The following is a 13,810-nucleotide window of genomic DNA, read 5'->3' on the forward strand; positions in this document are numbered from 1 at the left end:
TAGGGAAGTGATAACTAGAGACTTCAGTGCACAATTAAAATTTTGTTATTTCTTAGCAAAATCTGAACTTTGTTACCAATAATTCTTTGCCCTACTGGGAATCAGAGAGTACAAGGCAGAAGTTAGATAAAGAAATAAGCCATGAGTAAGACTGGTGGCAAAAGAAAGAGCCACAGAGATAGAACGAGAGGCTTATATGGAGAAGGGAAGAGGGAGAAAAACACAATAGCTTCTAGAGTATTTAATGGAGTATCACATCCAGAAAAAATAAAATACTTCACAGATACAAAGAGATATAGGGGTTAACGATCCTCAAAAAAATCATCTTAAAGATGAAGAAATCGAAGCCCAGATTTAAGAATTTAGATAAGGTTACAGAGGGGCAGAATCAGGGCTATAACTTGGATTTCCTAGCCTCTACTCTGTGGCTTACCTTATAGGATACTCATCTGCCCTCTGTGAGCCTGAGTTTCATCTATAAAGTGTGGAGTCTGGACTAGGTCAATGGTTTCCAAATACCAGCTGTGAATCAACAATATCAAAATCAGCAGAGGAGCCTGCAATGAGCTAAGCTCTTTAATATCATATACTCCTCATGACGACTGTATGAATTAGGGCCTGTGTGTGTGTGTGTGTGTGTGTGTATTTATTTATCCAGGGGATTAAACAGAGTAGGATGAGCTAGGAGAATGATGTTTTGCCCTGAAAATTTCAATAAAGATTCTAGACTTCCTTATACTTTTCTGTTGATTACAGAAAAAGGGCCCTTTTATCTCTAAGCATTTTCAGATGCAGAAGAGTCTTTCCTCTAGATCTCAGGGAAGAAATCTCAATGATACTGGAAAGATAAAAAGCTAGACCCCGTGGCAGTAACTGACTAAAACTGCTACTCCTTGTGCCCAAACATTATTATAGTACCAACTCTTTTTCTCAGAAAGCACTTAAAAATTTGGCAGTACTAGTCTAGCAGTCAGGAGACAGGATTGGAATCCTGGCTCTGCTACTTCCCTTCTGAGATTTCTTCTGAGGTCTCCTCTTGATCAAACAACCAGCAATCTCAATTTTAGTGAAAATCTGCCTGTTTGGGTCACAATTTTGTTCTGCTTTAGAGACTAAGAATACAAAACCAAAAGATATTAGTAGTAGTATCAATCCAGTAGTTCCTAAACTTAGATTTCACAAACGAGTAAATATTCCAAAATAAATTAGAAAACCTAATATAAAGTTGTCAACTTTTTACTTTGCTAAGTAAAGATATCTAAAAACAAACTACCATCTGACAACAATTCTTTCATAAAATAATGGACATTTTAACATCAAAAAAGTAGAAAGGGCACTTTCAGAATAAAGGACAGTTCTTTAAATAAGTTTATCTTTATGAAAGGCACACTACATTTGCCTTATCTTTTCCATTTTACCAGAAATTGATGACGATACCTCCAGCATCAGTCTGTACACCCTCCAGTTTGAAGCCAAGGAAACCTATGGCCAAAAAAGGCTAGGCCACTTGCTCAAGGTCACAGAACATTATCTAAATGAACTCCTCTCCTTTATCAAGAGAGATCTAAGCCAATAAGACTCTTTTCCTAGCCTCCAACTCTTCTTAAGATCCCCATCACCAGACCACTTTCAAGCCTTTTTCCCTCCTCACAGCTGGCAAGAGAGTAAATGTAAGAGAATTAGCAATCAGCCCCAAAGAGGAAACCTGGGTCATGACTCCACCCTCCCCTCCTCCCACAATCCTGTCTGCTCAGAGGTGGACTCTGTGTAACCAACCAACTTCTCCTAAAAATACGCCCTGGACTTTCAGGACTATGCAACATAACTTAAAAGTGGTTTCCTGATACACACAGAAGCATGAGCATGAACTCAGTCTCTATAAAAAAGTCCCACACCCAAAGCTTAGGCTCTTAACTGCCAGTCACTACAAGCTTAAGAAGTTCCCCAGGAAGTCGGGCACCCGTCTCTCCCACTGCACGTTTTAACAAGCCCAAAGGCTGTAACGCCTCCAAGGCTTTAGAGCCCATGCGTTCATATGAGTCAGTGAGATTAAGGGCTATTTGGGATCCTCAGGCCCAGGCAAGGAAAAAAAAACTTCACGTACTAACCCATGCAGCACATGCGGCAAACCAGGTGGGTGCTGAACTCGTGCTCATCTTGGTAACTGGGCCACATGTCGCCAGCTGACCCTGCCTAGAAGGAAGGTGTGCCAAAGAACCGCCGGCTAGGGGCCTGTGCACGCCCTGCAGCTCCTTAAAAAAGGCTTCGAGGTGAACAGAGACAGAAGTTCGGAGAAGTGGCTCCACCCACCACTTCCTACTGACCTCCTCCCTCCCCTTGAGGTCAGAGAGGAAGTTCCTCCCTGGGGCATTTCCAAACTGGGTCCAGGTCTTCATGCAAGAGGCATCCTATTCAAAAGCGCCACCAGCTCAGTGTTTTCAGACCAACAGCAGCAGGAGACGTGGGCGCTTCAGATGCAGAAGTCCAGCCAAGTTAGTGAGTGAGTAAGCCTGCGCAGGCAGAAGCCGGTCTTTGAGGTACCCTCCACTTGCAGGGCAGAAGCTTGTGACCCGGTGAATCTGAGACAGTTGCAGGAGGGCTGGTGAGGTAAAGTGGCTTTTACTGCGGAGACAGGCCCAGTGCATCCACTGCCCAAAAACCTGTTGCTGGGGCTGGACTCTTCTCAGGCTGAAGTGTGTGTAAAGTGTTAACCAACTGAGAAAGCCGCACGGTCGGGGAGGCTATCACGGGGCAAGCCCACACGCTGTCCGCTGCCAACGGATTTCCTAGATTCCACAGGGAGCTTCATGTCCCGACTCTGAGCTGCCCAAAGAGTCAAAAGTCTCTCCCCAGTGATTCCACCTCCTTACAGAGTAGCCCGGCCCCAACCAGCCTCCAGGGAGATCTGGCACAACAGATTTCATCAGCTTCAAAAATACCATTTGCTTGTTTGCTCCATTCTTTCCCCTCATCCAGCCAGGAATGTCATCCCAAAGGCACCTTCCTCTTCCCAGACCCTCCCACTTTGTCTCTGCAGTCAACGCACTTAACTCAGCTGTGCCAGAAATCCCTTTATCCTTCAGTGGAAGGCTGCTTGCTTGTTTGTCCAACTTGTTTTCTAAGTCTTGGCTAATTGTACCAGACACTGGAATGCTGAAGAAACACAATGAAGGGCTTTTTCATTCAGATGGCCCGGCCCATCAGTGCTTCTTCATAATTCTGATGCAACCGGGGGATAGAAAAAGCAGAGCCTCTGTTGATGTCAGGACAGATGCTCCGATCCTGTCCCCACACCACTCAGAAAGGCCCCACTGCAGATAAGGGCCTAATCACTGGCCCTCTGCTTTAGCTCCCTAAATAGAACAACTTCTTCAGGCTAATGCTACTTCCAATCCCGTTCCTGAAGACAGGGAGGGAGGGGCAGCACCCAGGAAAGCAGGTTTCCAGAAATTAGCCCAAAAGACTGCAAGTGGGAAAAAAAGTAAACACAAGTTTACCTAGCAGGTCACACAGTTTAAACAAGCCCTGTGACCTGCCTCAGTTCCCTGACAGTTTCCTTACCCCCTATTAGGCATCTCTCCCACCTACAAACTGGTAATAATCCTGTTACTACTTACTAATAACGGGACTAACAGCTGACTTTATCCCTCCTTGACTAAGCTCCCAGTCACCCCGATAACCTGTGACAACTCTACTCAGTTTGTTCCTCTTATTAGAGTCTTCTTGGTCACTCTTGGAGGAAGGGTCCTTCTAGAATTTACCTTAACCTAGGAAAAGAAATGCATAAGAAATAGGGAAGAGAGAATAAAAGGGAATAAAGATTTCCTGATTCATATTTAGTAACCTTTTCCTTTATCAGATTTAAATTCCTTGAGTGCAGGGACTGTCTTCTTCATATCCTAGTCTCTAACACATTTAGAAGGCACTCGATAACCCAGGCTAAAATTAATTGAGCACCTACTGTTAGTTCACAGGCAATGTGCTAAAAACTTTAAATACCATTTCATTTAATCCCAACAATTCTCTAAAAAAAAGTATTATCATTTCCATTTTAGAGACGAAGTTACTTTTAAAAGGTTCAATAACTAGACCAAGATTACATATCCATCTGTCCTGCTCCAAAGCTAGGCCTCCTGCTACACCATGCTGTCTTTGAGAGGGACCTAAACCAGAGTAACTAAACTGGGGTAGGGAAGCTGTATATGTAAGGAGGTAGAATGTTCCTGGCAAGTTAAGAAATAAAAACACTTACCTATGGCCAACTGAAGATTTAAGGCATATCCCAAATGAGTATGTAGAGCAACTTCTAGAAATACTAAATAATTTCACCAAAAATCAAAATAATCATTACTGGGTAAGGTTTAAGGAAGGTGAACCAAAGCATGCCCTTTTTCTCACTCCTCTGGCATCCAGGCAGAACTTATTTCCCCGGAAGGTACTACAGACTGAGGAAAGTAGGAGAGAGTTTTGGGGACAATGTCAGTCTAGCCACCAGAAGACAGGCCTTTCCTTTAGGATCCTAGGAGATCCTGAGCCTCAAAAGGGAAGCCGCTGCTAACAGGAAAGAGAGGACCCTGATGAGGACAGTCAGCTCTTAATTACGCAGAGGAAATCAGCCTGTATACTGATTATCCAGGCCAGTCCACTTCCTTTTTAGCCCAACGTTGAGCCACTTCATAGTTCACTAGATGTCCAGAGATGTGAGAGGCAAGAAAAGGTGAATCTGGCTGCTACCTGCAGATTCGTTAAAATGTTGAATGGAAGGAAGAGATTCAAGCCAATATTTCCACACATGGCTAGAAGTTATCTAAGAATTTACAGCTACTGGCTTTCTTACTAGTACAGAAAACTGAAGCTATACATTTAATTTATTTCCTAAAACATCAAAATCACCCACTATTGAGGCTAGTAAAGCAGACATAGTCTTTCCTTCTAATGTGTGAGATAATGATTCATAATATATCACTAACTTTTTAAACACTTCCACATTGGCTTCTACCACATTTTTAAATTCCCAACTGTAAAAATAAGCATTTATATTTTGTCCCAGGAGCCCACAGGAAAGTGCAATGTCTTCACTGATATCTTCTGTTTTGTTTTGTTTTGCTAAAAAAAAAAAAAGTATAATGATAGTAAACAATAATACAGTCCTTAACCACGTGCAGAACATATTCTAAGAACTAACTCAAAGCAACCATGCAGTATTATTAACCCTATTTTACAGATGAGGAAACAGAGGCCCAGACAGATTAATGTCACTGCCAGTAAGGGCAGAGCTAGGATGAAAACACAGGCAGTCTGACCCCAGACTCAACAAGCTCTCAACCACAATTCCATACTATATCCAAGTGTCGGCCAGATAATCGTACTGCCAGAATTGCAGAAAACTAGAGACTTTAGTCTTTTTTCTTCTCATGCCAATTAGAAATTCGAAGTCCAGAGGAATTAAGTGACCTAACATCACATAGTAGTAAGCAGAAAAGCCAGGACTTAGAATCCAGATCTTCTGACTCGAAGTTCAGTGGTCTTCCTACACACTGAACAATCTAGAAACAAATAGCTAAGGAAAGAAAAAGAGAAAGACTACATCTTGACTACAACACCTATTGTTTTAGTTATTTGAGCAAAGATATATTAGATATATGACCATTTGCTTAAATATTTGCATGTCTATTACATGCGTAACAAAATTTAGGTACTACAAATGGAGGATGCACAGCTAAGTCATAAATGGAGGAATTAAAATTCAAAGCAACTGCAAAAATCTACACCAAATCTCATAGGACAAAATTTAACTAGGATGCCTTTAAGTCTTATGCTGAAGTTCAAGAAAACCAAAGGAACAGCAGTCTCTGGAAGGGAGACAACAACAGTTCATGCACGAGGTCTGGCCATTTTATAACTTGTCTTAGGTTAATGAGACTCAATAGTGTAATGGAGCTGCTTTAAAAAAAAAAAAAAAAAAGGCATGGTACAATTCTAGATTGTACTCCATATGGTCCAGATCCAGGGATTATAGCTGGTTCTCCTAGTGGGATGCTGGAAATGGAAAGAACCTTAAGAGATCAGATTGTACAACTCGTTCATTTTACAGATAAAGAAAACCAGACCTTAGTCTGTCCTTTCACAAACAAAAAATTCAAATGTTCTTCTCAAGTATATAAATAAAGCCCCTTTCCTATTTACACTACCATGACATGGATATTAATAAACTAAAACACAGGGCAACTCTATATTATTCAGTTAACCTATACTAAGCACTCACCTCAGGCCACACATCAAGCTAAGCCCAGCCCTGTAAATATACACATGAACAGGGCATGGTTCCTGTTACAGCTTAATCTAATGATATCTTAATTCCTTCATTTATTTGTTCAAGTAACATTCACTGACATCTATTTTGTCACAGACACTTGAGAAACTGAGATGAGTCAGAGTTCCTGTTCTTAAAGATCTTACAGTCTAATAAAATCTAATTAGTGGGGAAAGAAACAAGCTAAACAAGATGACCACACAGGTTTGAATAGGAAGTATTAACAGAATGCTACTGGAACACAGAAGAGGAACTTTTATTCCAGTCAAGGAAGGCTCTCCAGAAGTGATAACTACTTACCTTGAAGGACAAGCATCAAGTTGTTAGTTAAAAAGAAGATACAGGCATTTCGGGTAGTGATCTACAAGTTTTTAAATGATGCTTGAGTACTGAGTGCTTATAAGGCCAAGACAGGATGTGAAACTACTGAAATAGGCAGGGGGCAGATCATGAAAACCCTTTTATCTCCTGATGAAGAGTCTGAACTTCCTTTTAAAAGCAGAACGAAAGCTTTAATGGATTTTAAGCAGAAGAGTGACACAGACAGCTCTGTAGTTTAGAAAGATCATTCTGGCTACAGGTAGAAGACAGACTAGGGGCGAGAGGGTGGGGGGCACACAGAGAATGGGAGAAACAGATTATTTCAACAGTCCTGGAAAAGAAAAATGATGATGCAAGCTAAAACAGTAGGAAGTTTGGGGAACAATGAGATAATATATGTGAATGCAAGTGTGGACAGGGTGTACTGAAAGCTATTTGAAATCCCAAGTATTGATACTAAGTGAGTACTAAATTCTTACAGGTATTATGGCTTCAGTACAAACTGTGTCTTCCTGTTCTTGTTTACATCTGCTGAAGAGACGGTGACTTGGGAACACCATTGTAAAAGCCATGTACTTAACATCATATAACTAGATCTCACCAACGGACTCCTAACACCTAGAAAAAAATAGCGAATGAAAGCTAAGAAATAGTCATCAGAGATTCCTTCCCCACATTCCTGCTGTACTCCCCTCACCTCTCTACACACACACGGCCACCACATTTTCAAAGCAAAAATAATCAATTTAACTGTCCAAAGGGAATACTAGAATGATAAGGAGTTAGGAAACTGTATGTAGTATTAGAAAGGGAAGTGTCTAGGCTGGCAAAGATAGCCTTCAAGTATAAGCAAGCCTGACACCTACAAGAGGGAGTACAGATCTCCCTTATGATGCAGTTACATTTGGATAAACCCAGCGCAGGTTAAAAATATCCGAAGTCGAAAGTGCACTTAATATATCCAACCTACCAAACATCAACTCTTGGCTTAGCCTACCTTAAATGTGCTCAGAACACTTACATTAGGCAAAATCATCTAACACAAAGCCTATTTTATAATAAAGTGCTGGATAACTCTTGCAATTTACTGAATACCATTACAAAAGTGAAAAACATAATGGTTGTATGGGTACAGAATGGTTGTATCAGTTGTTTACCCTCATGATCACATGGCTGAATGGGAGCTGCAGCTGCTGCTACAACCCAGCATCAGGAAAGAGTTATGCACTGCATGTCACTAGCCTGGGAAAAGATCAAAATTCAAAGAATGATCTCCATTGAATGCATATTGCTTTCACACCACTGTTAAAGTCGAAAAATCTAAGTCGAACCAAGCTAGTTGGGGGCCGTCTGTATACTAGATCTTTGCCAGGCAGAACTTGGCTGATGGGTGTGAATTACAAAGAGGCAACTTTCAGATTAAAAAATAACTCCTCCATTACCAACATAATGAATAGTCCATCGGTTGTATATTCTACAGAGGCCTTCAAGCAAAGGAAGAATAACTTCTGACAAGAGTGGTACTAAGTGAGAAGTTGCTTTGGTTGATATGTAAGGTCCCTTCCAACTCTAAGAGCAATATAGAATTTGTTATCAACTTTAAGAATGGAAGAAATCTTAAATCTATAAAAACACAATGAAGATTTACTAGAACATCATATCTTAGAACCGTAGCACTAAAAGGAACCTAGCAGTTTTCAACTCTGACAGAACACTTTTTTAAACAAATCTTACAAGGAACTCAACATATATAACATATAATTTCAGTATTAAATAGCATAAATCAATTTTATACATTCAAATTTGTTACTTATTTTAAAGCCAACTGACATAACCAATCAGGTAATTTTGATTGAAATTAGAGATTACTTAATTACAGTTATATCAGTCTCAGCATCTTGTTTATTTCTGTACTGTGCTTTACTGTAGGGAACCATTTTTTTAAAAACTGTTTTATAAAAATAGAAACAAATAGTAACAGTTTCATAGTTTGCCTGTAACCTCAGGATATTATTCAAATAAATTAATACAAGAGCATGAAGGAATTGCAGAAATATTTGTTTCAAAGTTAAATACCTTCAATATCTAAAAACTATGTTCATCCTATAATGTGTAAATATGACTAGAAAAGTGGAACAAAAAGCACAAAACCTTGTAGTACACACTAAGCCAATATTACAATGTTATCACTTAACGATGTGTTACCCACTCACTATTAAGGACTAAACACCTGAGACTTGCCTAGAATTTATTAGGCACAGGACCTATGTTCTACAGTATGTTCTGCAATAGTGTACACACCTCCTATTAGGGGAAGAAGAAGAAAAAAAAAAAAAGACCAGACTAGAAGACACAGTCTTCACCTTTTTTAATCAAGTATACATTTATAAGCATTGTAAATATATACAGAGACATGGCGGAGGAACTTTATTCTGGTGATGTTCAACTGGCAGGTAGTACAATAGAGTATACACGTCATTTAAAAACACATTTTAACAGATAAAATACATGTTAAAATTGAAATTAAAATAAAATGGGTACAGAAGCTCTTAAGTACTCCTGTGAAAGTTTTAGAACCCATACTATCCAATTAAAAAAACCACTGCTCTAATTTTACAGATAAACTGAACACAGCACATTCCCAATATAACTATTAGGTAGTAGAATCAATGTTGTTTCATAAAAATAAAAAGCTTTTACAATCTATTTTTCTTCTGTTTATTTCAATGTATTTACAGCTGTTTATGAAATTAATATTTCTAAAACATAAACAAGAAAGCACTTCAAAGATAGGGCTACGACTTCTAAGTTCAATAGCAAATCCTATACTGAGGATAAACTTCTTAAAATATGAATCAACTAGTGGTTTAGAAATGCCATTACCATAATGCACAGGAAAATGAAAGCAGCAACCTTTGCCTAAGTAATATTTACTTTCTCATTATATATGACACAGTATATACAGCCAAATAACTCATGCCTGTCTACTCCTTATAAGCTCAAATACAGGCTTACATTTCAGGAAAGCCACTTTGAGCTACTTTTTAGAACACACCACCACACAAGCAAACATATTTCTAAATGTCTGTGTGCTTTTGCTGATACAGACACACATTGGGATCTGTGTATTTAGTCATAAGCTTTTCTGGGACTTACTGGAAAGACACTGGGGAATGACTGAATCTAATTCTAATTCTGTCAAGCATTCATGAACTTCTAATAAGAAACTAAGTAATGTCATCAAATCTCCATCTTAATTGTAAGATACAAGTAACAAGTGTCTCAAGAGGTTGGCTTGAAGGCAGTAGGCAGGTCACACAGACAGTACTAAAGGCACTGAGATCCAAGGGTGTACTCCAGCAAAAGCTGGACTTTATTATTCCTCAACTATGGAGATTTAGAATCAGTTAAACACGGGGCTGATCCCAGCACTGGGCGTTTAGAAGCCAAAGGAATATAATTTAACAAATAATAAGGGGTGTGGGGGGTCTGCTACCACTTAGAAAAAAATTTTAATATCAGGATCCAAATATTCGCCTGGGGGAAAGAACAGTTAACTTCCTTGCATTGAACAGGATGCAGGATGGCTTGGATACACAGAAAGCAAACTGTGTAGCTGGCTGAGGGGAAAGGAACAGTTTCAACCCTATCAAAGAGAACAGAGGCACCCCCGTGTTCGCAGATGCACCTCAGCAAGGACACCCTGTGACCCTTTCCTCTCACTGACCTTTCCTCCTCTGCCTTTTCTCACCCAAATATACATCAAATCTAGAAACTTCTCTAACCCCACAAGTTCTCCCACATTTACACCTGAAGGAGGGTGATAGAGTTACTGTATGTTTTTGGTTTTTAAAAAAAAAGATCAAAAACCACTTTGAGACTGAGAAAGTAAAGAATGGAAGGGCTTGATCTCTGAGGAAGAACAAAAGTCAGCACAATTGCCACTTCCCTCAGCCTCCAGCCCAGACATCATCTCATCCAACCAGCACCCTCCAGCCAGACGAACCTCACAAAACAGTAAAGGGTCCAGGTCCCAAACTGGTCCCAGGACAGTCTGGTTTCCTCAGTAGATCCCACACACACTCAGGTCTGACAGCACCCAGCCCAGAGGCTGTCCTGGCCCTTTAAGGAAGGCAACTGGGAAGGCCTCCGTCATCTACCCCACCCTCGAAAGCCCCACAGCAGATTTCAAGAAGCACTGGGCACCCATTACCTGCTCTGCCTCTGGCACATCTCTTCCAGTACAGAACACCGGCAATTCCAAGAATGTGCGTCAAAATAAAGATGGTTGGTGGCAAATAAGACGAATCTAAGAGAGGCATTTCCAGGCCCGTCCTTTCTCCTCCCCTGAATTAGCCACAAGCCCACAGCTCAGCGCAGCCTCTAAATGCCTTTCTCCTGAGGTTACTGCTGTCCTGTACTATCAGCACAGAGGCAGAGGCCCGCAGCTCCGTGTTGTCAGGCACTTCCTGGTGGCTTTTCCTCCATCTCGCCTCTGTTTTACAGCAGGCAGTAGTAGATGGGGACTAAAACTCTGCAGTGTGTCTCAGACAAAGCCCAGGAAACAACTGGCCAGAGGGGGAGGGGAAAGGGAAGGAGGAACCAGGAGAGCAAAAAGGGGCGTCTAAGCTACTGCTGAGCTGACTCAAACTCTATGTTTGGCATCCTCTGTTCAGCTTAAACAAACAAGCCTCAGACCCTTCTACAAGAAGGGAGACTGTCAGAGGACGCCACACTCTTAACTTTCCACTCCCAGCCTGGCTGGGATGGAGCCAGAAGAAGAAAGTTGCAGAAACACTAGGGAGCCACTTGCAGGGAGGAGGCGAAGTACGCAGGGATGTGTAAGTGTCCACAAGTTCCCTGGCCTAGTTGGAGGGCAACCCTTCCACACCCACAACCCGGGAGGAGGAGGTAAGGGACCTGAACATCACCACAGAGAGGATCACATGCAGAACAAGCTCCACAGAAAAGAATGCCTTCAACAAAACTAAAGCCTGCTTGCAAATGAAAACTTGATATGGACATTGTAGCAGCAACTGTAAACACTTTTTAACACTTACACACCCAGTAGAATGAATAAAACTAAGAGTCCTGGCAAGATATAAAGCAACTGGAATTCTCATACACTGCTGGTGGGGGGTGAAATTGGCAACTCTAGAAATTACTCTAGAAAACAGTCATACACATACCAGGATGACCAAGCTGTATCACTCCTAGATACTGACCCAAGAAAAACGAAAACGTGTCCACACAAAAACCCGTACGTAAATGTTTATAGCAGCTTCATTCAGAATAACTAAAACTGAAAACAACCCAAATGTCCATCAACTGGTGAACTAATAAAAACTGTGGTGCATCCATACAATGGACTACAACACAGCAATAAAAAAGGAACATACTCCTGATACATACAACAGCATGGATGAATCTCAAAAGCATTATGCTACATGAAAGAAGCCAAACACAAAAGGCTACGTACTGTGTAATGCCACTTATATGACATTCTAGAAAAGCAAAACTACGGGGAGAGAAATCAGATAAGTGGTTGCCAGGGGCTCAGGGTGAGGGAAGGGAACAGACTAGACTACCACGGAACACAAGAAAACTTTATGGGGTAATGGAAATGTTCTATTTGCTGACTCTGATGATAGTTCCACGACTGTATACATTTGTCAAAACTCACAACATTGTAGACCGAAATGGGTGGATATTATTGTATATAAATTATATTTCAATAAACCTAAGAAACACATTTAAAGACTAGAAAGAACTCTGTACAACCTAAGCTGAATATGCAAAGTTCTTGCAGTACCACTGCCCCTCTTCTCATTTGCTTCTCTATGAAGAGATACTTTACCCCCTCTTTTTTTTTAATAAAAGGGAAGGATTTTAGATTTGAACAATCTACTAACCAGAAAGATGACAAAGGGCCCTTGATGGGGGAACTAATATTTACAATGTGTATGTTTTAATCTGGCATCAAGACCATCTACGATTTTGTGCTAACCTACATTTTATTCATCAACTATTTACCAAGTACCAGGCCCTGTTCTAGGTACTGGGAACAGAGTAGTGAACAAAACAAAGATCTTGCTTTCATGGGGCTTATATGCTAGTAGGAGAATAGAGGAATACACAAAATAAACATAAACAAGTAAACATATACTAAAGGAGATGAAGAGGAGAAAGGAGAGCCAGAGGGGAGATGTTTACAGTTTTATGTACAGGATGGTCAGGGAAGGTTTCTCTAATAAGATGACATTACAAACCAACAAGTCATGTGACTTTTTAGAGAAAGGATAAGCCCCCCAAAAAACGAGCAAGTACAAGGTCCCTGAGGCAGAAGCAGGCTTGGTGTGTTCAGGGGACATCAGGGAAACCAGAACGGCTGAAGCTGAAAGCGAAAGGGAGTGGCAGGAGATGAGGCCAGAGAAGGATCGGATCATCTATGGCTGTATAGGCTATTCGTAAAGAATCTGGTTTTTATTCTAAGTGAAATGGGAAACCTTTGAAGGGTTTCCTGTGAGCAAGTGATAGGATTTAACTTAGATTTTAAAAGGCTCACTCTTGCTGCTATATTGATAACAGACTAGAGAGCGACAAGAGCGGGAGCAGGGAAACTAGTTATAATGCCATTACAGTAATCCAAGTGAAAACTAGTGCCTGAGATATGATAACTGAGACCAAGGTGCAGTGGTAGAGATGGTGAAATGTGGTCATATTCTGGACAAATTAAAGAGTCATCAGGGACTTCCCTGGTGGTGCAGTGGGTAAGAATCCGCCTGCCAATGCAGGTGACATGGGTTCAAGCCCTGATCTGGGAAGATCCCACATGCCACAGAGCAACTAAGTCCGTGCGCCACAACTACTGAGCCTGTGTCTACAGCTCGCGAGCCACAACTACTGAGCCCACGTGCTGCAACTACTGAAGACCGCGCACCTAGAGCCTGTGCTCCGCAACAAGAGAAGCCACCGCAATGAGAAGCTCACGCCCCGCAACGAACAGTAGCCCCTGCTCGCTGCAACTAGAGAAAGCCTGCATGCAGCAATGAGGACCCAACGCAGCCATAAATGAATGAATGAATGAATGAATATTTTTAAAAGATTAATTATATATATATATATATATATATATATATATATATATATATATATAAAGGAATCATCAGGATCTGC

The 13,810-nt window shown here is 40.9% G+C and overlaps 1 protein-coding gene across 12 annotated transcripts in view; it reads right to left on the reverse strand.

The window, feature by feature from the left end:
- Positions 1–13,810, reverse strand: part of MACF1 (microtubule actin crosslinking factor 1) — a gene marked incomplete at its 5' end in the record, with an annotated part of 344,512 nt that overhangs the window by 231,687 nt on the left and 99,015 nt on the right. For 2 of the 12 annotated variants that reach the window (XM_081226366.1, XM_081226364.1), the window contains one exon: positions 2,105–2,955. The exons of 8 other annotated variants lie outside the window; for them this stretch is intronic. In XM_081226366.1, coding sequence (XP_081082492.1) covers positions 2,105–2,396 — 292 coding nt within the window. Of the gene's footprint in view, positions 1–2,104; positions 2,956–10,847; positions 11,209–13,810 lie in introns of those variants that run through there. 2 more of the 12 variants (XM_081226350.1, XM_081226351.1) reach the window with 2 other exon arrangements.

This window comes from Mesoplodon bidens (genome assembly GCF_964165515.1).
Source record: "Mesoplodon bidens genome assembly, chromosome: 2".
Classification (NCBI taxonomy): domain Eukaryota; kingdom Metazoa; phylum Chordata; class Mammalia; order Artiodactyla; family Ziphiidae; genus Mesoplodon; species Mesoplodon bidens.